We start from the raw sequence: 26964 nt of genomic DNA, 5'->3' as shown, positions 1-26964 counted from the left end.
CTATTATTATCAGTGTGTGTGTCTGTGGGTGCATAGATGTTAAATCATTCATTGCTGCCTTTCTCACAGTCCTTCTCAGAGCAGAGCTTTTATTCTCATGACTAAGAAATTTTATTTTATATTTTTAGAAAAAAAAATATATCTCAGCCTTCCTGTTTGTGTGAGGGTGTGATATACCCTGGATCTGGATTCACAGATAGTGGTAGGTGTTAGGGATTGAACCTAGGTTCACCTCGAAGAGTAGACACTGCTTTATCCACTGTTCATTATGTAATTTTAAAAATATAGTACAATCACTGTCAAACAAAATGGTACAATTCATCAGATAGTGAAATTTTTGCAGTGAATAAAATTCAGAGACGCTCCTCGCACTGTCTGTAGGAATGCTGGGATGACAGGCGTGTGCCGCCTCATCCATCTTTTTTTTTAATATTTGAAAGAGAATATCTGTGTCTGACTCCCAATGACGTAATTAAAGGAGACCCAAGGACTCCTTCTCCAGCTACCAGGGCCTGGGCCTTTATTACTGTATGTAGTAGCAGCAGCAGCAGAAGCAGAAACAGCAGCTAAGTGTGTTAACTACGGGACATGGGGCGGGGCGGTGACATCACAAAGCTTCTGACCAATCGTGATGCTAGAATCAGTATGCCGTGGCACGGAGATTTACATACACCCCGACCAGGGGAAAGGCTCTGTGGGCTTTGAGGACGACGTTGTGCCACAGCGGCCATCAGCATGGTGAAGAGGCTTACTGGGCCTACTGCCGGGCTACTCGCCTAACCACCCGAGAGTTAAGCCCAGGAACGCCCACATGTGATGGTGGGTACAGCACGCGGGGTGTTCTGGGATTTGTAGGCGGTACCCTGGCAACGGTGTATGCGGGGAGAAGGCATCGCGCAACCGGACGCCATTTTTGTAGTTCTCAGATACAATCCCAGAAGTCTTTGCTCCGAAGCCATGTTTGTAGTTCTCAAGCAGGTGGGTCTCTGCCGCGATGCATCTTGGGACTGTTGGTACTTCACTGACCAGTGAGCGCTCCCAAGTGGGAAACCAATGACAATGGTTGGTCTGTGACTAGAAGCTTTGTATTTACGAACATACATATAGTTAGCATTGTAAAAAATAAGCAGTTTGTATTTCAAAAAATATATATATATCACACATGAAGTAACAATGAAGAAAGAAGTCTTTGATTTGAAGGTGAGTATGTGTGGGGGGGTATGTGGGAAGTCCTGGAGGGAGAAAAAAAGGAAGGAAGAAATTTTGTGATGAAACCATAAACTCAAAATAATTGATAAATTTTAATATCCAGAAGTAAATACTGAGGGTGAAAAGACTGTGGCACATGAATTCAGGGTCAGAGACTCATATTTGTATCTTTCTGTATACCTAAACTTAGTTTGAGCATCTTGATGAGGAAGTCAAAAGTAGTTTTATTTAGGTGTTAACCCCCAGTCTCCTTACTTGGAGCCTGGTGCTTTACCATTTGAGCCACTTAAGGCTTTTTGGTCTCCCTCCCACCAAAATTACTCTTTCCCTAATGTTGTTATTGCTTAACAACAGGTGGTCTTAATTAGACTGACAAAGTGCTTCAGGCTTGTTTACTCAGACACTTTCTTCAGGACACTATGGGCTCACTGGCCATCCTCTGTCCTCTCTCTGAGGTAGGCTCCCAGGGCTGGTAGAGGTTTAGGGTCCCATTGTCCTTCTGTGAATGATGAATGAGAAATGGAGAGGAAAGAAAGAGGTCTCAGGCATACACACTCACTGAAACATTTCAAACAAATTCCCACGAGCTTACATATTATAATGATGATGGTGTTGGTTTTAGCTAGCAGTTCCTCTGCATAAACTGCAGCAAATTTAGGCTGCCTTTGGGAGAAGATCTTCCCTGTTCACCAGTTATGGCTGGCTCCCACATACAATCACATAGACAAATGATCAGATATATAAACCTGTACATATTTATGCACATATTCCATGGATGATGCAAAAGAGGAGCACCTTACAGGCAGCAATTGACATACACTCATTTAACATGTACAAAAGCAGACATATTTCATGCAAACACATCAATACACATATTTATATATTTACAACTCATGGATGAAGCAACTTCCAAGGGGCTTCAGTCCTGCTTATGGCTTGGTCTTAGCTTTTTTTTATTTCTGAGACAAAGGAATAAATTCATAATCAAAAAAGTAATTGATTACAGATAAAGAGGAATTAAAAACTGTAACAGGTTACATGTATTTTCATTAAAACTAAATATTTTGTATTTGTGTATCCATTATAGAATTTCATGGCGAGTTCAGAATGACAAAGGTTGACAGGGGTTAAAAGTTAACAGGGTCCAAGAGATTAGAAGAAGATATGTGTCTGCTCAATTAGGACTGACCTGGCTACACATTATCCAGCTATCTCTTAATTTGTAGTGAGTTCAGGGCCAAAATTTTATCTGTCTTCCATTCCAAGATACAAAGTGAATTTAGACTGACAGTATTTTATGCCATAAGCTGACAAGGCATAGGAATTACAGTGAAACAATTCGTATATATTGACATCAAGTTTTGTATTTAATTTAGTCATTTCTTGGTTGCCCCATTATAATTTGCATTTTTAGAAGTGTAAACTTGCCTATATTTTTGCTGTATACAAGAATGAATGGAGCTATCCCTAGAGTGAGAGCTTATCTGAAGCCACAATTAGTCTCAAGCCCTTCTCTTAGTGAGGCTTATGGAGAACCACAAAAGTATTTATTGCAGCCATAAAACTGTAAAATTGTTTTAGAAGTTCTAAGCAAGTTAACTTCTACAATTGTTTGAATCAAATCAGAAATTATATAATCAGGAATGAATTCATCTGAATAGCAGCACATCTTCCTAAACCCTAGGAATTTTATTCAATAAAAATGGGTAAAAACCCAGAAAGTGAGTGTTCATGCCAAGCCTGAATTTTTTTAATTTAATTTAATTTTATTAATTACACTTTATTCACTTTATATCCCCCCATAAATCCCTCCCTCCTCCCCTCCCAGTCCTACCCTCCCTCCTCCTTCTTTACCCATGCCCCTCCCCAAGTCCACTGATAAGGGAGGTCCTCCTCTCCTTCCTTCTGACCTTAGTCTATCAGATCACATCAGGAGTGGCTGCATTGTCATCTTCTGTTTCCTGGTAAGGCTGGTTCCCTCCTCAGGGGGAGGTGATCAAAGAGCAGGCCAATCAGATTATGTCAGAGTCAGTCCCTCTTCCCATTACTATGGAACCTACTTGGACACTAAACTGCCCTGGGCTACATCTGTGCAGGGGTTCTAGGTTATCTCCATGCCTGGTACTTGGTTGGAGTATGAGTCTCTGGGGAGACCCCTGTGTTCAAATTTTCTGGTTCTGTTGCTCTCCTTGTGGGGTTCCTGTCCTCTCCAGGTCTTACTATTTCCCATTTCTTACATAAGATTCCATGCACTCTGCCCAACAGTTGGCCGTAAGTCTCAGTGTCTGCTTTGATAGTCTGCAGGGCAGAGCCTTTCAGAGGCCCTCTGTGGCAGGTTTCTAGGTTGTTTCCTGTTTTCTTCTTCTTCTGATGTCCATCCTGTTTGCCTTTTGGGATGGGGATTGAGCATTTTAGTCAGGATCCTCTCTCTTAATTAGTTTCTTTTGATGTACAGCTTCTAGTAGGTTTATCCTATGTTATATGTCTATATGAGTGAGTATATACCGTGTGTGTCTTTCTACTTCTGGGACAGCTCACTCAGGACGATCCTTTCCAAGCCCCACCATTTACCTGCAAATTTCATGGTTTCCTTGTTTTACATTGCACAGTAATACTCCATTGTGTGCATGTACCACAATTTCTGTATCCATTCTTCAGTTGAGGGGCATCTGGGCTATTTCCAGCTTCTGACTATTACAAATAAAGCTGCTACAAACATGGTTGAGCAAATGTCCTTATTGTGTACTTGAGCCTCTTTTGGATATATGCCTAGTAGTGGTATGGCTGGATCTTGAGGAAGCACTATTCCTAGTTGTCTAAGAAATCGGCAGCTGGATTTCCAGAGTGGTTGTACAAGTTTACATTTCTACCAGCAGTGGAGGAGGGTTCCCCTTTCTCCACAACCTCTCCAGCATGTGTTGTCACTTTAGTTTTTCATCTTGGCCATTCTGATGGGTGTAAGGTGAATTCTCAAGGTCGTTTTGATTTGCATTTCCCTAATAGCTAATGACGTTGAACATTTCTTTAAGTGTTTCTCTGCCATTTGATATTCCTCTACAGAGAGTTCTCTGTTTAGCTCTGCTCCACATTTTTTAAATTGGATTACTTGGTTTGCTGCTTTTCAGCTTCTTTAGTTCTTTATATATACTGGATATTAGCCCTCTGTCAGATAAAGGGTTGGTGAAGATTCTTTCCCAATGTGTCTCCTAACATGACCTTGCCTCTCCACTCAACTCCCACTTTTCCTTATATTTGAACCAACTGCATTGATTGTTCCTGGTACTTGAGGATAGCATGGGAGGTTCTGATTGGGCTTTCAGTCATTTACAGGCTGTTACAATGGATAATAAAGTTAGATATGCCCTCTTAGTCTTGTCTCTGGTGTTTGATTCCCAGGATTCTGCGTGGGCCCCGTTGCCACTCATTCCAGTTCCCCATGGTTCCTGATTTCCATATTTATGTAAATACTGGCAATCAGGACTAGTTATTTGCAAGACCAGCAAAACCTCTTCTCTGCTGAGCCAACTCTCATGCCCTATGTTGCCTATTTTTGATCACCATTTACATTGCTGATGCTTTCATCTGTTATTTGTAACTGTTTAAATATAGATTTCATTTTAGGAAGATCATATCAATGCTATAATTTAAAGTGAGGCAATTCAAGTTTCTAGATGATATGTACATAATTAGAGGGAATGAATAGCTTGTGTAGAAAATTGAGCAAAGAGCTGTCAGTTCTTTGATTTGATTGATTAATTATTGTTTGTTTGATTAATTTTTGGTAGAGTATTCTGTGCCCCTGACTATTCTGGAACTCATTGCATAGACCAGGCTACCATCCAACTCTATGAGATATACCTGCCTCTGCCTCCTGAGGGTTGTCGGAATTAAAGGCATGACAAAATACACCCAGCTTACCCATTGTTTTTATACTTAGGAACTGTTCATACAATTTCTCTGAGGTGGGCTAAGCACAGTTGATCTGTTTAATTGTCTCCCCTTCTTTATGTCTATTAATTAGCGTTTCTCTTACAAGGCTACATCATGTTTTTGAATTTTTTAATTTATTTTTATTAATTACAGTTTATTCATTTTGTATCCCCCTTGTAGTTCCCTCCCACCTCCCCTCCTAACCCCACCCTCCCTCCATCTCTCCCAGCAGTGCCCCTTCCCCAGTCCACTGATAAGGGATGTCCACCTCCCCTTCCCTCTGATTCTAGTCTATAAGGACTAGTCAGGAGTGGCTGCAGTGTATTCCTCTGTGGCCTGGTAAGGCTAGGTGTGGGGAACACACCTGCAAGGTAAGCACTCAGGAGGCAGAGGCAGGAGGATCACATTTCCAAAACTTTTTAAAGATTTTTTTTACTATTTATACAACATTTGCCTGCACACTTGATCTCTGTATAGATGCTTGTGAGCCACCATGTGGTTGCTTGGAATTGAACTCATGGCCTTTGGAAGAATATCGAGTAGTGCTCTTAACCTCTGAGCCACCTCTCCAGCATCATCCAAAAAATTAAGAAGGAATTTAAGGTATTAATTTGTTCATGGTGCTTTTTTTCTTTCCTACTTTCTTTCTTCTGATTTATTAGTCTATCTATCTATCTATCTATCTATCTATCTATCTATCTATCTATCTATCTATCTATCTATTTACTTATTTTACAGTGTTCTGCCTGCATGTACCACTGCAAGCCATAAGAGGGCATGAGATCTCACTATAGATGTTTGTGAGCCACCATGTGGTTGCTGGGAATTGAAGTCAGGACCTTTACAAGAGCAGCCAATGCTCTTAACATCTGAGCTACCTCTCTAGCCCTGGTCTCACTTTTCTTTACTTCATGTTACTTAAATTTTCTAAAACATAAATGATGTGTTACAAACATATTTTTTTTCAAGGAAGAAAATGAAAAGATGATTAACAGATGTCTTAATGATTCTTTACTATGATCACACATAAGTTTGAATACTGTCGAGTATATCTCAACAGTTTATATCACCATGTGGTGAATCAAATTTATCATTGTGTTTTCAGGATGGTGTTTCTTACTCATGACCACTAGGAGGCTGTATGCTGCCTTAGCTGAGCTAATTGGATGGTGAGTAAATTGTGCCTTTTCATCAGGAGGTGGGGAGGCCAACCTTGAACTTGTGATCCTCCTGTCTCAGCCTTCTGAATGCTGGGGTTCAAAGCTTGGGCCACTAAAGTAAGAATACTGAAGCAGATGGTATATTTATCTGTTTGTGATGATTATCACCTTTTAAGATTTCCAAACTTGGGGAGAATGTCCTGCTTCAATGGCTGTAAAGGCCTGAATGATCATGGCTGCATCACACTGTTGTGAGACTCTAATCTTGCATATATACCACAGGCAAACCAAGGAGACCAACACCAGAAGGCCTGCTAACACTCCCATGCCCGCCCATTCCTTCCATACAATAAAAAGCTAAAATGATATGCTCAGGATGCGAGGCTAAGCACTGCACTCAGGGTTAGCCGCTTTGGACCCAGAGAAGAGCATGTCTGATTGCATGCGGGTTGATGCCCCAGGTCCCGCCTCTGAGAAAAAGATATCGGACGGGTCTGATGCTCTTTGGGTGGATGACACCTAAATGAACATCTGTACAAAGTCCCAATTTATTTCTAAGATCAGAGATCAGACCTCTACTCTTGCCTAATGCGTCTAAAACAAAAAGGGGGAACTGTAGAGAGCTGCGGAATGCTATGCCTTAAAGATGGAGCTGGTTTCCGCCTTCCACCTTCCCGATGGTGAGTGCTCTCTGTCACGAACAACTCCACATTTGGGTAAAGCCGAGGATCTGGCTTGCTTCCATGTATGTGGACCTATGCATTGCCCCCGTGGCACGCCTGGATTGGCTACCCAGAGGCTATTTAAGCTGTGGGCTGGCTTTCCCCGGGGTCCGAGGATTGTTCAAGGTTCCTGAATAAACTGCATTGAAAAAAAAAAGATTTCCAAACTTGATATGTTTAATATGTCTCACACATTTAATAAGATATTAAAATGTATCACTCTGCCATGCCAGGCAACCCCTAACCAACTGAAATTCCAATTCCAGGGAATCCACTATCCTCTTCTATCCTCCAGGGACACACACACACACATGAACAAATGTGTCTTTTAAAAAGTAAATGTGTAATCGGCATCACAACCAGAAAAGCACATTTTGAAGAGATGTAGCTGAGAAGCACCGTGATAATGTGACCTTAATGTGCAGAATATTTCCTCAAGTGTTTCATACCATTCTTCTTCAGTAGAAGGTGTTCACATGTTCTCTATACAAAATAAAAATAGAACCCTGTGTCTCCCCCTAGCCCTTGCCCCATGGGTCTTCTGTAGTTTCTCCTGCCATCTTTGACTTCTTTTGTTTTCAACCCATTAAGAATTTCTTATAATGGAGATTTAAATATTGAAATAAAATCAAGATTTAAATCTTTCTTCCATCTGCCATTTTTTCTATTAACTCTACTGTGTGCCTTCCTTGTGAAAGGAACCCTGCAAACTGCCTGCAGGCATGGCTCTGATGTTTGGTTTAATATTAATATTAATAATATTTTGAATTTTTTGGACAAGGTTTCTCTGTGTATCCCTGGCTGTCTTGGACTTGCTCTGTACACCAGGCTGGCCTCAAACTTAGAAACATCTTCTTGCCTCTGCCTCTCCAGTGCTGGGATTAAAGTTCTGTGCCACCATGCTTGGCAGCATGCTCTTATAGCCTGGTTAAAGTCATACTATGTAACTTAGAACATGTCTAGACATGTGAGTGTGATGAGCTGGCAGGGGATGCAAGCCCTTGTTTTTGGAGACAGGGTTTCTCTGTGTGGTCTTTCATGTCCTGGACTTGCTTTACAAACCTGGATGTCCTGGAACTGACACCTGCCTCTGCTTGCCCCACTGATGGTCACAGGTGTGTGACACCACACCTGGCTTCTTGTTATAATCATTAAAAATGATTTATAATCTCTGTGTATGTGTCTGCCTTTTTGAGACCAGCCCTGTTTTGACTAGGAGAGTTGGCACTCTATAACAGAAAGGAGTCAAGTCTGCCTACCCTAAGCACAAGGTACTCTACTCTCAACCGCTGAGTCAGTGAGGGTGTGGGCCCTATAGCTTGTAATAAAAAGATCCTCATGTGTTCTGCAATGGATTCAACTCCTGGTGGTCTTTTGTGGTCTCATGAACTGAGCACACCTGAGGTAGTCACACGAAGTATTTCTACTATAAGAACAGCCATAAATTCTCTCAGTTATACCTTACAAAAGTGGGTTATGGCAGAGCATAGAAAACTCAGCTATGGGCCTCCAGTGCCATCAGGTAAAATTCTTAACACTGGGTCTGGTAGAAGTTTGTGTTACAGTTAGCACAACCGTACAGGTATTCCTCAGTCCTAGTAGAGTAGGTCCACCAAAGAGGCTGGCAAAGAATGGCCAATAAGGGCTAAAGATGGCCCAACACAAATCGTTATTAGGCTCTGGACATACCAACATCATCACATCACTGCAGATGAAGCAGCAGCAGCACCAGATAATCAAGATATGTCTTAGAATTCTGGGACCATCAACAAAGGGTCAAGGCTTAGTAATCTACACAATGACTGGAACCCACAGCAGTGATAACAAAGACCAACAGAGCTGTGCCAAAGCGATAACCAGAGGACCCTAAAAGGTGTGGCAGATCACTTGTTTGGGGAAGTGGCTTTATCTCATGGACACACACTTTCCTATTTCATGAAGAGGAAATTGTTAGGCTCCAGTTTTCCAGAAATCATTAAAATGATTTACATGTCTATTGTAATTAATAAAACAGCAAAGAAAGAACATGTGGGATACATGTGGGTGCAGAGATACAGATGTCCATTCACAAAGAAATACCATAAAAGCATGAAACCAGAAGCCATAATGTACACAAAGGAACAGTATATAAATATATGTGTGTGTGTGTATGTAGGCAGAAGTGTGTGTATATATATATATATATATATATATATATATATATATGTTTATATATGTGTGTGTGTGTTTATATACATATAAAGCATTGACAAACCACAAGTATACCCTTGATCTTTTCTGTTGCCATCTGTTGCTGTTCATGGGACCTAGGATTTTAGTCTGGTTTGTTGCCCCAATGAGACTCTCTTGGAGAAAACTAAGTGTTTCATTTATTATCATTAGTAGTAGTAGTATTTAAAGAGATAAAGAGTGTTCTTTTTGGAGTGAAACTTTATTTATGATTCGTGGTGTAGTTCTTTTTATTATAGAAGATTTGTTTATTATTTGTATAGTATTCTGTCTGCATGCCAGAGGAAGTCGCCAAGTCTTACTATAGATGATTATGAGCTGCCACGTGGATGCTGGGAATCGAACTCCAAACCTTTGAAAGAACAGCTGGTGCTCTTAAGCTTTGTGCCATCACTCCAGCTCCCTTAATTTTTATTTTTCTTTATTCATTTTACATCCCTGTCGTAGACCCCTTCCTCCTCTCTTCCCAGGCCTACCCTCCCTGTTTCTCCTATCACCCCTCACCTGGCTCCTCAGAGAATGGGATCCGCCAACCCCAAGTCCACCCACGTCAGCATATCAAGTCACATCAGGACTGAGAGCATCCTCTTCCCCTGTGGCCTGGTGAGGTAGCCCTGAAAGGGGAAAGTGATAGAAAAGATAGCTTGTGGGTCAGGGTGCATTCTTATGTGTGTTGGTCCTGAAGTGTTTACAAGGCATTGTTACCCTCCTGTCCTTCATCCCCTCTGGCACTTACACTCTAGACACAAGAGTACCTTGAGCCCTTAGGGGTGAGAGTTTGCTGGAGACATCTCATTTACGGTGGGATGGTTCAAGGCCTCTCTCTCTCTGCAGGTCGACTGGACATGGGCCTCTTTATTTGTTCCCATCTGCTGCAGGAGGAAGTTCCCAATGATGTCCAAAGAAGGCACAGATCTGTGACTATAGCTGTTCTCCTTTAGAGTAACTGTAGCATTTAGATTTTTCTTATATTCCTGGCATGTGTAGACTCAGGCTCCTGGGTACCCAAGCAGTATTGGATCGAGGTTCCTTCTCATGATGTGGGCCTCCTGAAACCCAACCAGATATTAGTTGGTCACTTCCATGATGTTTGTACAACAAGTGCACCAGCAAATCTTGTAGGCATGTCACCATTGGAGAGCAAAGGCTGCATGGCTGGGTTGGTGTGGACCTTTCTCTTCCGGTGGCACTCAGTGAATGTTCCAGTATCATGAACAGTAGTCCAAAGGAGGTGAAGGTTCTAGGTAGGTGCCCGCTGGGATTCTCTGTGTCCAATGAATGGAGGTGTTGTTCTCAGCAATAGAATCTTACCATCACGTTTGGGAGAGCAGAAGAGGGTGGACTCAAGTTAGGTGGTTCCCAGGCCCTGTTTTGATCTAGCATAGAATCTTCCTGAGTTCCAACCCCACAGGACTCGAGGAGGAGGCCGGCTCTGGAGACACTCCTTGCTCTGTTCTTATTAAATTGAAATAAATACATAGTATTAAATTAATTACAGCATCTATGTAAAGCTCGTTATTAAGTGACACATGCTTGCTACGAGAGGGCACCACATCCCTTGACAGATGATGCTGTGATCCGTGGGGATAGAACCAGGCACCTAGGGAAGAGAGAGGGATTCTCTGCTTCAGAGAGCCCCCTGGCTTTTGGGATGACAGGCATGAGACACTGAGTCCGGTGATTTGTTTTTTCTTTATTTTTTTTTAGATTCATTCATTCATTCATCATTCATTCATTCTCCAGCATTATGCCTGTGTACTATAAGAAGGCACCAGATCTCATTATAGATGGTTGTGAGCCACCATGTGGTTGCTGGGAATTGAACTCAGGACCTTTGGAAGAGCAGTCAGCTCTGTTAACCTTTGAGCCATCTTTCCAGCCTCCAGCTTTTTTTTTAATCTTTAAAACAGATTTATTATCTGTGTGAGTGCCTTTTTGCCTTCCAGAGACCAGCTCTGTTTTGACTGGGGGAGTGAAAATGACTAAAAAAGGGGGGCAGAGACCCCAGAATCCCTTCTCCAGGGACCAGGGACCAGCCGGACTATGTCAGATCAGGAGAAATCAAAGGGCACATTTTTCCTTCGCACAAATGAGACTTCCAGCATCCGGGCCTGTTTACTTCCGAAAGCAGATAGGCGGGGCGATGGCATCAGGAATCTCGAATCCCTGAAAGCTCTGGATCCTGAAGACAGCCAGTGGTGAAGGATGGGGACATTTACATGACACCGGGAACCAGGGAACCAGGGGAAACTCTGTGTGCAATGTGGCAACTGGAAAGGGCTTTTCAGGATATTTCTGGGTTCCCTATATGTTTTCAGGGTTGATTGTTTGGTGTTGAATAACTGATTTTATGCTCTTTCCTGGAAAGATTTTTTTTTTCTCACACTCTCAGCTTTTATTAGTTCCCTACATATATATATATATATATATATATATATATATATATATATATATATATATATATATTTTTTTTTACATAGGATTAAAGACAACGGTTTCTTCCTGGACCACTTTTGCATGCCTATTGGCGTTTTCCATTTTTCACTTCATGTTTGTGCAGGTACATTGGTAAGCCTTTTTTTCTTTTTCTTTTTTTTTTAATATTGGTTCATCTTATGGGTGTAGCTTCTGGTATTATTAGGAGACACACTACCAGAACATACTCTGATCCTCTGCCTTATATAATTTTTCATCATCTGTTCTGCATAATCTCTGAGTCTTAGATCTGGGAATTGTTTTGTAGATTTATCAGGTGTGAGTGTGATTCTGCCTTGTGATTGGTTGTGTTTTTCAGTCATGATTGCTGTTGCAAAGAAAAGCTTCTTCTGACAGTGGTGAACTATACTTATCTGTGTTCATTATTAAAAATATTTAGGTTGTAACATGTAACATATTCATGCATGGACTTACATGTATTATAGGGATTTTATGTAGATAAATTCCCAGTATGATTGCTTAAAACCCTTTCACAAATATTTACTGTTATTTGTTCTGCTTCCTTCTTTCATATTTATCCACTTTGATAATTAGGGGACCTTCCCCACATTATCCCAATCAGATCAATTGTACCTGCCATTTTATTGCTTGCCCAACATTTTTTCTTGTTTCTACATGGTGATACTCACATCTGAAACAGGGGATCTAGATGCCCCAGTATAGAGAATGAGAGATATTTGTCTTCTGGATATGGGTTACCTAAATTATAATTTTTCTACTTACAACTAATTATGTGTATGATATTTATCATGTCAAACATATTTATAATTTTCCATTTCCTACCTATTGTGAACACAATAGCAATGAAGGTGACTGAGCAAGTATTTCTAGAGTGGGGTGCTGAATCTAGGAAAGGAGAGCAGGGCCAGGTAGTAGATTTATTTTTTTTCTTTTAGAAAATTCTCTACTCTGATTTTTGGAATGGCTGAACTGTTTAAAAGACCCTCCCCCTTTCCAGAGATCTATTTTCATGCCTGTTCTATAGAAGAATCTCAAATACCACCAAAAGCCCTGTTATACTCCCAAAAATAAGAAATAAAACAAGTATTGAGTTCATACACTGTTTATCTAAATTACTATCATGTAATTACATTTTTAATATTTTAACACTAGCATTGTCCACAAATTAATAAGTAACATGAATATCTTACTAAAATTATTTCAGCAGCAGCTTCTATTCTGAAATAGAATGTCTGTGATTGTGAGACAAAGTGAGGAGCTCTTATTTTTGTTTAAATATACATTTCAGAAAAAGGTTACTTAAAAGTATGTAAATAATTTAATTTTAGTATACTAATGGGTTTATTAGAAAACTAATACATCAAAACGATCAATTTTTATTTGCTATTTTTTGTTTTTAATACATCTCAAAGAGTTCATATCAGGTCTTAAGAGAATAATGTAGCACTTAGGGAAAAAGATGCATCCCAGAAGTCCTGCACTGGAGGCCAAGATGGAGAAGACTTCCACAGCCACCATGGCTTTGCCCTTGGTGCTCTGGTAGACAGGGATGAAGGTGACCCAGACACTGCAGAACACCAGCATGCTGCATGTCAGGAACTTGGCCTCATTGAATGTGTCAGGCAGGTTCCTCACCAGAAAAGCCACAGTGAAACTGCCTAGGGCCAGGGACCCTAAGTAGGCCAGCACACAGTAGAAAACAGTTACTGAGCCCTTGTTGCATAAAATGATGACTTGAGCATTTTCAGAGTGTGCATCTGTGTCAATATAGGGAGGTGAGGTTCCCAGCCAGACTCCACAGAGAATAAGTTGGATCAGGACACAGATGGGAATGACTGCATTATAGACACCTGAGACAAAGAATCTTCTCATTGTTCTCCCTGGTTTCATGACTCTAAAGGCCAGAATTACAGTTATAGTTTTTGCCAAAACGGTGGAAATAGCCAAGGTAAACACAAGTGCAAATGTTATTTGTTGCAGTATGCAGGAGGTTGTGTTTGAACGGCCAATGAAGAAAAAAGAGCAGAGGAAACAGAGGAGGATGGAGATGAGCAGGATGTAGCTGAGAGTCCGGTTATTGGCCTTAACAATGGGTGATTCTCGGTGTTTAAGAAAGATCCCCAAAACTGCAGTTGTGCTGACAGAGAAGCATAGAGCTGTTCAGGCTAGAGCCATGCCCAGAGGATCTTCAAAGGACAAGAAGGTCAATCTCTTGGGCAGGCAATAGTTTCTCTCAGGGTTTGGGTACTCTTGACTTGAGCAAGGGATACACACCTGCTGATCTGAGGGGAGGAAGTGAATCAACATTTTAGCTTTTACAATTATTTAGTCATTGCACATTTAATTCATGAGAGTGCTTTCCATTGATAAGTGTAGCCTGGCATATTCTGCTATCTGATACTGCCAAGGAAGAAAATCTTTATAATTCCCATTTTTACTCTTTATCTTCTTTAATTAACAATAAACTTTCTGCTGAAGACTTTATCAATTTCTCTAGGGCAGTGAAATATATATTACTCATATTCAGATGCAGTAACACTGTCAAGCAATCCTTCAAATGCTTTTTTATATACTGTGAGTTTCTAAGTATGTATACAATACAAAGTACTTTGATCACTTCCATGTATAAAAATATACTTCATTAATTCCACCATTGTGCCATTGTGGGTTCTTCTCAATTTTCTTGTTACTCACAGTTTTAATGGATATTTGTTACCCCACTTCTATATAATTTTTCTAAGGTAACATGGGAATAAGTTATATCTGGCCTCCATAGACTATGGAGCAATTCTGATTTGGCAGTAAATATACAACACTTGCATCAACAAAGAGCAGCTATCTGCTCAGATCAACTAGTACCTATCTCAGATGTGGAAGTTGCAAATAAGTTTCTATAGTCTTTGACATCCTTTGACTCAGGACAGGACTCTTAATATTTCATTATTAATTCCAAAATAATCCTGGGAATTGTTCTAATTTTCAGTCTTGTTCTTTCAGTAATATTCTGAAGACTGAGAAATGACCTACATGTCATATAATAGTGCCATAAATCTATAAATATTAAATCAAAAATGGAGAATGACAGCCATATTCACTGAAATTGTTGAGAGTCATGAAGCCAGCACAGTTGCTTGACACAATCCCAGATTGTTAGGATCACTGTTATTCTATATCTAACTCTTTTTCCATGTGTTGTATTACAGGGGACTTTCTGCAATATGATTCAATTTCTGTTTGTTTGTTTGTTTGTTTTTCCTACACAAGAGTTATGTTTGAGTCTTTTTTATGAAAAGCCTAAACTTAACTATATCTGTCCACTGTTTGGAAATCTTCTATAGGCCCTGGAGATCATTAAGCACAGACAAACAAATAGAGAGATGAGGCCATCATTTCAGGAGTTTTCTTGGGCTATATGCCCCTAAACAGTATATTGGTGTAGGGTAAACAAAGACAATATGCAAACCCTGAGAAGCCAAGAGATTTGTGTTAAAATTTATATTTCTTTTATTATAGGCTGAGAACTCCCTGTAAATGTTGTTTAAAGATATGAGGCAATGGAGCATACATTCCTGATGAAATAAAATTTAATAAATAAGAATTGACTAAAATAGACTAAATCTAATTTATAGCATAGATGATGATACATTTAGTAAAAGGAGTTGTTTATTATTATTTTCTATTCATAAAAGACAAGTTCATGTATTTTCTGTATCTCTGGACTGCAATCAGACTGCAATCATTCTGCAAACACTGCCAGCCTAAAAGCAGGCTGTAATATAGTAAATGTGTTTTCTTTTAAGGAGACATCCTTTGGATTCCTTAAAGTAGAGTTATTGAGCTAACAATAATATCTGTTCCTTTTGTATTTTTTAAATTGCAACTGAACTTGTAACCCTGGATATGTAATTGAAAACAAATCATACACCCACTCTGAATCACTTGTGTAATCATTAGTCTGTGTTTGTACTGTGAAACTTGTATAGAGAAGTGCCTTGTGAGGACATCCTTTGTTAGAGCATCTGTAAGATATCTTAAGAGAACATCCTTATGGTATCTTGCAGGTACAATATTTAACCCATGAAAGCACTCTTCCTATTTCCTGCAGCAGTAGATTAACCTTCCCCCTTTCCTGCCTTCTCCCTATATAAGTTGGGTAAAAATTTTTAATAAACAGAAGCCTTGATCAGATGAACAGACTTGGCTTTCATTTCTTGCTTCTCTTGTTCCTTTTCCCCCCATTCCTTCCAATCTATCCACCTTAGGAACCCCATTGAAGCCCTGAGGGTCAGGGCAATCAAAGAAATAAAGTAATCAAAGATTTTCTATAATTCAATGAAAATGAAGACACAACATGCCCAAACTTATGGGACACAATGAAAGCAGTGCTTGCAAGAAAGTTGATAGCACTCGGTGCTTCTTAAGGAAATTTGAGACATCTCATACAAGCAATCTAAGGTCACACCTGAAAGACCTAGAAACAAAACAACAAAAAAGATATAGACACACTGAAGAGGAGTAGATGGCTGGACATAATCAAACTCAGTGCTAAAATCAATATACTAAAACCAAAGTGATTAAAAGAGCCAACAAAACCATTTTTTTACTTCTTTGAGAGAATCAACAGCATAGACAAGCCCTGAAACAAAGTAACAAAAGGCAGAAAGACAGTACTGAAATGAACAAAGTTGAAAATGAAAAGGGAACATAAGGACAGACACAAAGGAAATAAAAAAGAATCTTTAAGTGGTACTTCAAAAGCCTATACATTACAAAAACTTTATATAGAATGCACAATTTTCTTGATAGATTCCACTTACCAAAGTGAAATCAAGATCAAGTAAATAAATAGGTCTATCTCCCCTAAGTAAATAAAAAAAGATATAGACACACTGAAGAGGAGTAGATGGCTGGAAATAATCAAACTCAGTGCTAAAATCAATATACTAAAACCAAAATGATTCAAAGAGCCAACAAAACCATTTTTTTGATTTCTTTGAGAAAATCAACAGCATAGACAAGCCTTATAAAATTGCCTAAGGGTTGGCCTTTTTCAGTTTAATAAATAATAATAGATTCTCATCATTATAATAATGCTTCTTCCTTATGACTTTTTATTTTTTTAATAAAATTTTTCATTTTTAAAATAACACATTTACCTCACTATACCTCTTTGTTCTTCTTTCCAGACCTTCTCCTGGACCCACCTTATATTTAGTGTCTCTCAAATTCATGAACTCTTTCTCATTAAATGTTGTATTTGTGTCTTTGTCTGTTTATTCATAAATACTAATTGCTCATTCCATGTGATGTTACATGTATATGTTATCACATGGATGACAATAACCTTAAACAGGGAGCCATACTTTCATTTATGAAGACTGGCTTTTTCTGCTATTGTTGGTACTTGAAATGTCAACTTTTAAGTGTTTTAAATGCAGTTCCATTTCTTGTGTATTGAGGAAACAATTACACATCTACTTTTCCCGGAGTTACTTTCAGGCACCGATCATTACATTTGTTTATTACAGAAATATAATTCAATCTTGAACAACTGGATATCTCACATTCAATGGGTAGCCTAAAGCAAGTATCACTGCAAGAGTTGAGATGGCCATTTCATGAACCAAAAGGAAGAATTTTTAAGTAGGTTGATTTTGACACAATAGCAAGAGAACTGCCACTCAAACCTTCACACATCATGTGGAATCAGCAGTGGTTACTAATGGATTCAGGGATGAGTGAAAGAGACATAGAGAAGAGCACTACATTATGATACCATGGTCACTTCTTAGTTTTCTGATTCTACATTCCCAAGCATGTAAGATATTAACATATAACATATAATATATATCTTTGAGAAAAGATATTATTTTTATACCTGTCTGGTTGGAAATGTGCTGCTCTGGACAAAATACACAAGAAAAACAGCAGATAGGTTCTCTTCTTGTGGAACTTTCAAGAATCCTGGACCACAGCTCTGTGAACATACAGATTGAGGAATCTGAGGGAAACACAGAAAAACTGGTAGTAATATTGTACATTAATTTAAAATAATTTAGGCTAAATAACTTAAATTCATATATCTTATGGAAATTCTATGGGTTTATGAGGAAATCAGAGTGTCTAATACAAGAGTGTAGAATGGAAATTTGAAGTTAGCACACTTTCCAATGCTAAATGTTCAACATCCTTTTATGGTGACTAATCTGTGACTCACTTCTTCCTAGCCTTTGTGAAATGTGTACAATGTCCATATATTTTCTCCTGTGAGGCAGCAAGCCAGAACTCATTTTTCATATGAATTATGAAACAGTTGGATTGTCAGACAGAAACCCAGTCCATCTTTCCTCATCTATTTCTACCTTTACATTTCCAATCATGTAGTAATACCCATGCACTCTGATTCAGCTGCAAAAGGAAGTTTACTTTTCTCATGAAAGATGGTTTGGCCATTGGTGAATTATGATCTATTACTGTGACTTTTACCTTTAATTCCCAATGCTAGGAATACTTCTTTCTTTTTAAATATTAGTTACACTGTTACATAGGATTTTCACCAGTTGCACATTAGTTAATCACATTAACTACTAAACTAGCACAACTTTAGTTTGTTATATGTTAAAAATTGTGTAGGACAGGAACAAACATTTCTATCTATTCTTAGACCTCTTTTTTGCCTTTATTTGGATTCATTTTCTATCTCATAAATTTTAACATATTAACAGGAATATCCTTCTGGATAACTGGCTCAGCAGTTAAGAGCTCATACTTTTCTTGCAGAGAAATATAAGTTCAGTTCCTGGCACACATATCTGGCAGCTCATATACATTTGTTACAGAAAAGTGTTCTATCAAAATCCATAGTTTATTTTCTGTTCACGCTAAATCACAAATGTGCAAAATTATTGAGATGCTTGAGTATGAGTTGTATAAATGGAAGGACGCTTGAGCATGATCATGCATGTATAATAAATATGTCAATATGTACATACATTTGTATGCATGTGTATGTACACATAAACCACACACCTACACACCTATATAACCATGAACACTGATTCATTAACTGCAGCATGAATGAACACACATTTAAATTTACTTCATCTAATTGAATCTGCAGGAAGTAGTTAAGTAGTGGTTTATTTCTGAAAATAATCAAATTGGACTGAAGAGATGATTTAGCATTTAACATTCTTGTCACATGAACATGAATACCTGAACTGATCATCCTGAAGGGATTGAAAGAAAAGTTGGGTGTAGAATATATTCCTGTAATAGAAATTTTGTGGTCATGAAGACAGTGAGAAATTCAAGGATATGCTTTCCACTGAATACAGCAAGACCAGAAGCATAGGTTTCAGAGAGATAACCGGTTTAAAAATAAAAGGGAGAGCAACAGAGGAAGATAATCAGTGTTGAGTGTGGCCCTAACAAGTACATGTGCTCAGTCACACACAAGCTCACAATCACAAAAGAGCTAAGAATATAGAATATAATAATAATTTTAAATTTTCAAAGAGACATCATACAATCAGGGAGGCAAGACACATACCTAAACACAATAAAGGCAATATACAGCAAGCCAATAACCAACATCAAGTTAAATGCACAAAAACTTCAAGCATTCCTGCTAAAATTAGGGACAAGACCAGGCTGCCAATTGCACCATATCTCTTCAATACAGTGCTTCAATTTCTACCTAGAGTGATAAAACAAGAGATCAAAGGGATATAAAACAAGAAGAGAAGAACTGAAAGTATCATTCTTTGAAGATGATAAGTGACCCCCAAGATTCTACCAGTGAACTCCTACTGCTACTAAACAATTTCAGTGAAGTGTGTGGATATAAAATTATTTCAAAAAAATTCAATAGACTTTCTGTACACAAGAAACAATAAGGCTGAGAAAGAAAGTAGGTGAACACACACACACTTCACAAAGAGCCACAAATACTATAAAATATCTTGGGGTAACACCAACCAAGCAATTGAAAGACCTGTGTGACAAGAACTTCAAGTCTTTGAAATAATAAACTGAAGATTTTGGAAGATGGAAAGAACTCCCATGATCATAGATTGTTAGGATTAACATACTAAAAATGGTCATCCTGCCAAAAGCCATCCTCAGATTAAATGCAATTCCCATTAAATTCCAACACAGTTCTTTACAGACCTGGAAAGTTCAACCATTAACTTCATATGGAAAAATAAAAGACCCAGGATAGCCAAAAACATTCTGTATAATAAAAACTTCTGGCAGTATCAACATTCCTGATTCAAGCTATACTACATAGTAATAGAAATAAAACCTGCATGGTATTGGCACAGAAACAGACAGGTTGATCAGCCGAACCAAATTGAAGGTCTAACTAGATGTCTGCATGTAGAAAATGCAAATAGACCTGTATGTATCATCCTGCACATACTCAAGTCCAAGTGGATCAAAGACATTGAAGTAAAACCAGAGACTCTAAATCTATTAGAAGATAAAATGGAGGAAAAGCCTGGCACTCATTAGCATAGCAGACAATAGAATGACAATAGAACAAGCTCTGAGATCAACAATTAATAAGTGGGATCTCATGAAACTATAAAGCTTCTGTAAACCAAAGAAATCAAAGAACAAAACAGCAGCTTACAGATTGGGAAAAGATCTTTACCAACCCTACATCACAGAGAGGGCTGATATCCAAAATACACAAAGAACTTAAGAAATCAAACATCAGCATATCAAATAATCCAATTAAAACATGAGGTACAAAGGTAAACTGAGAATTCACAGCAGGAATCACAAATGGCTGAGGAGCACTTAAATTCTCAATGTCTTTACCCATCAGAGAATTGCAAATCAAAATGACTTTAAGATTCAATTTTACTCCTGTCAGAATGGCTAAGATCAAAAACTCATGTGATAACACATGCTGGCAAGGATGTGGAGAAAGGGGAACACTCCTGCGTTGCTGATGGGTGTGGAAATTTACACACCTCTCTGGAAATCAAGCGGGCAATTTCTCAGAAAACTGGGAATAGTTCTACCTCAAGACCCTGATATACGACTCCTGGGCATTTACCCAAAATATGCTCTACCATACAACAAGGACATTTGCTCAGCTATGTTTATACAGGGTATATTTTTAATAACCAGAAACTGGAAACAATTTAGATGTCCCTCAGCCAAAGAGTGGGTAAAGAGATTGTGCTACATTTACACGATGGAACTGTACACAGCTGTTAAAAACAAGGAAATCATGAAATTTGCAGGCAAATGGTGGGAACTAGAAAAGATCATCCTGAGTGAGGTAATCCAGAAGCAGAAAGACACATGTGGTATATATTCACTTACAAGAGGATATTAGACCTATAGTACAGGATAAACCTACCACGATCTGTTGGAAGCCATTGCTCTGGTAGCTGCTTTGATATTTAAATCTCAACAGGAAGACTGCTTTTACCAGGCCTTCACTGAAGCCAGGGAAGAATTTGCAAGTCCATCTCCCTTTGTTTGTGACAGCAGGTGGGAGAGCTTTTCAAAATCACACCTATTGTTTCACCTCCTCATAAATTTAACCCATTTTTCTGAGCTGTTTTTACTCTGGCTTAAAAGCTCTCTGCAATAAAGTCAGGCTGCTGGCTGGTCGAGTCTAATATCTCCACTGGAGCCTCTTGGAAAAGGCCCATGTGTGTTGTGTGTTAGTTTTTTAATTTTAATCCTCACTCCCAACTCAAGAACTGTTCAACTCTGCTGGCGGGCTCTGGCAACAATCCACAGACACGAAGAAGATAAGTAACAAGGAAGGTCTAAGGGAGAGTGCTGGAATGTCACTCAGAAGGGGACATAGATTAGACAGCAGAAGTGGATAAAGAGGAGGGACTGGATAAGAGATGTACTTGGGAGAGAAACAAGAGTTGGGATCAGATGTAGGGACAATGTCAGTGGGAGGTTCTAGGGCTGGGAACAAGAAGGGAAACTAAGGTAATATATTTGTCAAGATGGAGGTCGGTGGGAGGATGTGGGTGTTCCTATAACTGAGACCCCTAACAGGGAGAGACATGAAGCCTGAAGTGACCACCTCTTGGCCAGGCAGGACTAGTGGAGTGAGGGGAAATCAACCCATTAACAAAACCTTTGATCCAAAACTTACCCTGCCTACAGGAAGTGCAGGAATAAAGATTGAGGGAAAACTCCAAATAATAATTGACCCAACCTGAGACACACCACAACAGTAGAGAGTCTTACAGAACAGGTTTCTGGGAGGCTCCACCCTGTAGTTGGTTGATGATACTGGGACAAGCATGGGGTGGAGTTCTATCCATTTTGTGGAAGTGTTGGAAGGCCCTGGAAGGGACAGGAACTCCAAAATAAGACTAACAGAGACAACTAACTAAGAATCATGGGGGTTTACAGAGACTGATACATCAACTAAGGAGCATTATGGTCTGGGCATTGGCCCTCTGCACATAGTTGGCCAATGAGTAGTTTGTTCTTCATCTTTGTAGCCTGGCAAATGTAGTTGGAGGGGCGGAGGCTGTTTCAAACATGAACTCTATTGCCTCATTTTGGAGCACTTTCCCCTGGCAGGCTGGCTTGAACTGGCCTCAGTGGATGAGATATGGTCAGTTATGATGTGACTTGATGTGTTGGAGAGGGTTGATATGGTGGGAGGGGAGATCATTTTTTTTTCTGGGGGAAAGAGAGTAGGAGAGAGGAAAAGGAGGAGAGGGGAAGCTGAGAGGTGAGGCAAGAGGAACCATTTTGGGGGATGTAAAGAAAGTGAACTGAAATTTAAAAACATTTATTTAAAAATATCTAAAAGACATCACACAAGTAATTTTAGTAATCCTTTACAAATATTCTCTACAAATTAAATATTGAAAACTTCCAGACCTGATTGAAGTTGCTTGGCCATTTAATCAGAACTTCATTGATGAAAAAGCCTTGATCTTCTGGACTCTTGAAGACAAACTCTCCCACTTTAACTAGTAATGAAATGTGCTGAGTATGTTCCACAAAATTTTGTATATCATACGTTTCCATAATTTTCTTGTCCTCATCGAAGCTTATTTCATCTCCAGCAGCATTTGTCACTTTAATTTTACTCAGAAATGGATGCAGCTGAAGAGAGACATGATTTGATATGAGTGGCCCATACAAATTACTGTTTGATGACCTTTAAGAGAAATCCATTCTCTCTCTCTCTCTCTCTCTCTCTCTCTCTCTCTCTCTCTCTCTCTCTAACATAGCTTTGTTTTTGAAGAGGCTTAGTTTGTTTAGGTGTCCCCCCACACTTGTTTTAGTGAGATGAAAAGTTCTCCCCATGAAAGTAATACAAGAGCTACTGAACACAAAGAGAAATATCTAAGGTATGGAACATGTGGAGCATGTTCTTAGAGTAAACAAGGCCCTGTAACTTTCCCCAGCACCAGCAAAATATTTCTAATTAGAAAATATAATTTTTTTAGAGAAAATCAGTGGATTCATATGTCTTAAGATATGTCTTTTCTGATGCCACACAATGAATATGAGTGTATTTCAATTTGGTAAATTGGTATACATGTATGTGAGATTACAATGAGATAATATTATTAGGAGTTTATGCAAAACTCCAGATTCATTTAAAAATGTACAATAAATATGTGCAAACTTTATGTCAGTTATAATTCAGGAAACTGAAAAGAGACCCACTACCTGCCTTCATTTCTCTTTGGTTTGTTTTCTGTCACAACATTTGACTTTCAGCTTTGATATGAACACTATCTGGTACAATGTTCACTACAAATGTGTCTGGTGCCTCTGGAGGCCAGAAGACGGTACTGCCCAGAGTAGAGTTACAGATAGTTGTAAGCTTTTATCTAGATAACAGGAATTGTGGGTCTTTAAATAGCACAAAGTACTTCTAAACACTGAGCCACTTCAGGCCCCCTACATATGTGTTATTTTTGTTTTTGTTTATTGCCTACGAGTATGTACACATGTACACAAAGTACATATCTGACTCCTGCAGAAAGCAAAAGCGTGTGTCAGATTCCATGGAGCTGAAATTAAGACAGTTGTGAGCCACCATATGTGTGCTGACAACCAAACTCAGGGACCCTGTATGAGAAGCACATGCTTATACTTGCTGAATCATGCCCCTAGCGTGATTTAATTCCATATTTAACAAATTAAACAGGTTAATGTTTCAAATTATGATGTTCAATATTTTGTTATCTAATTCCTACTCATATTATAGAACTGTTGCTGAGGTACTCTGTTATCTAGAGAAGGCTTATACAAACTTACCTAATATCACATCTCTGGTAGACTATGTTCAGAAACCGTGACAATGTCTATGTTAAATATTATTGCTTTCCATAATACTCAAGATTACATAGTACATGATACATTCAGAATTTATTTTTTGTTCATCTGTCTTTGATAGAATTTAAAGTTAAATTTACTTGTTCAACAGTCTTCTTAATGATACCCTATTTGAAGGTGATCATCAAGGCTCATATGTGTGTGGATGATTCCTGTTTATATCTTTTTGGTTTAAAACCTAAACACATCCATTTATCTCTAATGCATGGAGATATAGTCTCAGCTTATTAACTGGTTTATGCTCTAACCTTTAAGATGGAAGCACTGTTTGGTTTTAACTTCATTTTATGCAATTAAGAATAAAGAACTTGTACAAGCAATTACTTTTCAGTTACTCATGACTCTAGAACAGGGAATTTATTTTCCATGAAAGGTTCTTCTTATAGTCTTGTATTATTAACCTAAATTTCATTTTATGTGAAAAAGCAGCTTTGGATGTGGTCACTATGTCTATACGTCATGGAACTTGGCATATTCCATGAAAGCACATAAATTTTAATATTAAACTTGCTTTCTCTTTACATGGATTACATTTATATGTTACAGAATTTCATCTCAAACTATGAAAGTATTTGTTAAAAGACATTCAAACTTACTGTCTTCAAGTCAGTGCTTTCAGTCCCAAAATCATATAAGATAATTACAGATGTATACACATACACTGTAACAGAAGCTTTTCCATTTTAACTTCTACTTTTAATTATAAAATGAGAAAAACGTTTTAATGGCTTGACCACAGTAATTACTTAGTAATAATGTTAGATCCTGAGCTTCCCTTGCATATGAGTGAGACTTACCTGCAATGGTAGAAGCCAGTCTGTGTTTCTGTCTTCGGTAGATCCCATTTCAGTTTTGTTCAATAGCAGTTTATGGAGTGCATGGGCCATGGAATACATTGCATTCCATATGGAATAGCTGGACTCAGAAATGGTCATCAGATCAATGTTTTTGTGATTAATCTTTAGGGAAATATTCGCTGGGCAGGGATTAAGAGATTCACATGGCAAAGAAGGAAGTGAACAAAGAAAATTGTCAATCCAGAATTTAGAGAAATAAAAATCTCCTCGGTATCTGGAGGGTGTAAGATCCTCAAGAAAGTTCTTGAAACCAGGGATAGTTCTCTTCTTTGAAAATGATACACTTCCTCTGAAAAAGTATATCAAATAATACTCATCTGCTGCAGAATCTAAATGTATTAAGTGTTGCTTTGCCATGATCCACACCTTCCCTCTGGCTAAAAATATTCTATTATTAAGGCAGAATATCAACAAGTCATCTATATCACCATAGAATACCTGTACATTCACTTGTGTATGTTGGTTCAGGTCCACAAAACCAGCAATATTTTTTAACCCTAGCTTCCAATAAGCAGGGATTTTTTTGTGTAAAAGCCACACAGATATCTTCTGTTGCCATTTCTGCTTTCAGGTGAGAGAGTAACTCTTTTCCATTCAGATCATCAACCACAAAAAGCCCCACCCAATTCCAGCCAAAGCACAGCAATAAAGAGATCACACCATGGATTAGGCCTCTGTCTTTAGGAGACATCTGATAAAGGGATGGGAATGTAACTTTGTCACTTAGCTCGGCATTAAAAGGTCCATATGTGACCTGAAGAAACACAGGAACAAAAGTGATTCTGATGTTCTATGTATTTGGGGCCATCACCTTAAGAGAGGAAATAGGTTCATTCTTCACATATGAATTGTTTAACTGAGTGATAACAATCAGAGCCACACTGTGGGTTTTGTGATCTTGATTATTCCCTACCCTTACACTCACCCAATGTTTTCTTTGTTTATACTGATGCCTTTTGATGGATGCTTTGCTTCAGTATAGGCTGGCAATAGTCAGTATTTGGAATATACCTATGTAGATATTCTTTGCTCTCTGAGGTGTATTATCCTGAATGATATCATAAAAATTCCTTGAAAATTTTTCATTTGAGGATTGTTGCAAATTTAGTAACATGTCCTGTACTTTTTATTTTCTTATGTCAGATATTGACCATTCTATGTATTATGAGATATTTGTATGCAAGATTTGGCACTTAGGTGTTGTAAAATTTGACTTGTGAGCAAATACAGCCTCAGTATTTACAGAACATCTTGCCAGCATTTAGAGATAGAATCACGAGTATTATTAAGTTATCTGCTTTGAAATTATCAGAATATACTGCTCATGTCCTGCTCATGCTTTTCACCACACTCTTTCCCCTACTAATCATTGCCATACTAAGGGAATTCATTCAATGATTTTGAAATCTGTCTAAAGTAAACAATTGTTTGTTTTCTTTTGGTCAGGTTTCCTAAGTGACTGTGAACAAAAATACTTTCCTAACTTACTTGTGGGACTTTGTAGAGCTCCAAAAGTGTTCCAATAGCAGCAGAAAATTCTGGCCAGGTTCCTGAAATGATTCCTAGAGCTTTGTGTTTTGTTTTGCATTTGTAATTAGGGATATGATCACTCCTCCCAGACAAGAACATCAGAGGGCCCTCCAGGGTTCTTTTGTTAGAATTAAAGGAATTGTAGACATGGAAACCCATGGTTATATTAGGAAGCAATTGTTTGTCCTTATTGATCTCCTCCATGGCAAAGTATACAGTCAGCAAAATTTGATAGTTTTTCCATTTCATTCTAAACATATAGGGATAGAGCGATGAGTATCGTCAGTCAATATTTTTTCCAGGAATTCTTTATCAAATTCAGAAACTTAGAGGTCTTAGGCCATGACTTTTCCTGTGACATTTGAAGCTTTTGTGAATGAGCCCAGACAACTTAGGAACATCATAGAATGGCTCCTAAAACCTAAGAAATTAAACTGCATCTAGTAATAGTTTTTTTTTTTTTCTGTGCATTGTCACTTGTCTATGTCGTATGACTGCTGAATATATAGGTGC

At 38.5% G+C, this 26964-nt stretch overlaps 1 protein-coding gene across 1 annotated transcript; it reads right to left on the bottom strand.

Annotated features, from left to right (window-relative positions):
* Window positions 1-13117: 13117 nt before the first annotated feature.
* Window positions 13118-26682, bottom strand: LOC132650698 (vomeronasal type-2 receptor 116-like; the record flags this gene model as incomplete). The annotated part of the gene is given in 3 exon segments (XM_060376038.1): window positions 13118-13927; window positions 25541-25675; window positions 26410-26682. Coding segments are annotated over 3 exon segments (1218 nt in total), but the record flags the coding sequence as incomplete, so codon positions are not given.
* Window positions 26683-26964: the final 282 nt, after the last annotated feature.

The sequence above is a fragment of the Meriones unguiculatus genome, assembly GCF_030254825.1.
Source record: "Meriones unguiculatus strain TT.TT164.6M chromosome 13 unlocalized genomic scaffold, Bangor_MerUng_6.1 Chr13_unordered_Scaffold_28, whole genome shotgun sequence".
Lineage (NCBI taxonomy): Eukaryota > Metazoa > Chordata > Mammalia > Rodentia > Muridae > Meriones > Meriones unguiculatus.
Note: the sequence above shows the minus strand (reverse complement) of the source record. Positions and strands in the feature narration are given on the sequence as shown.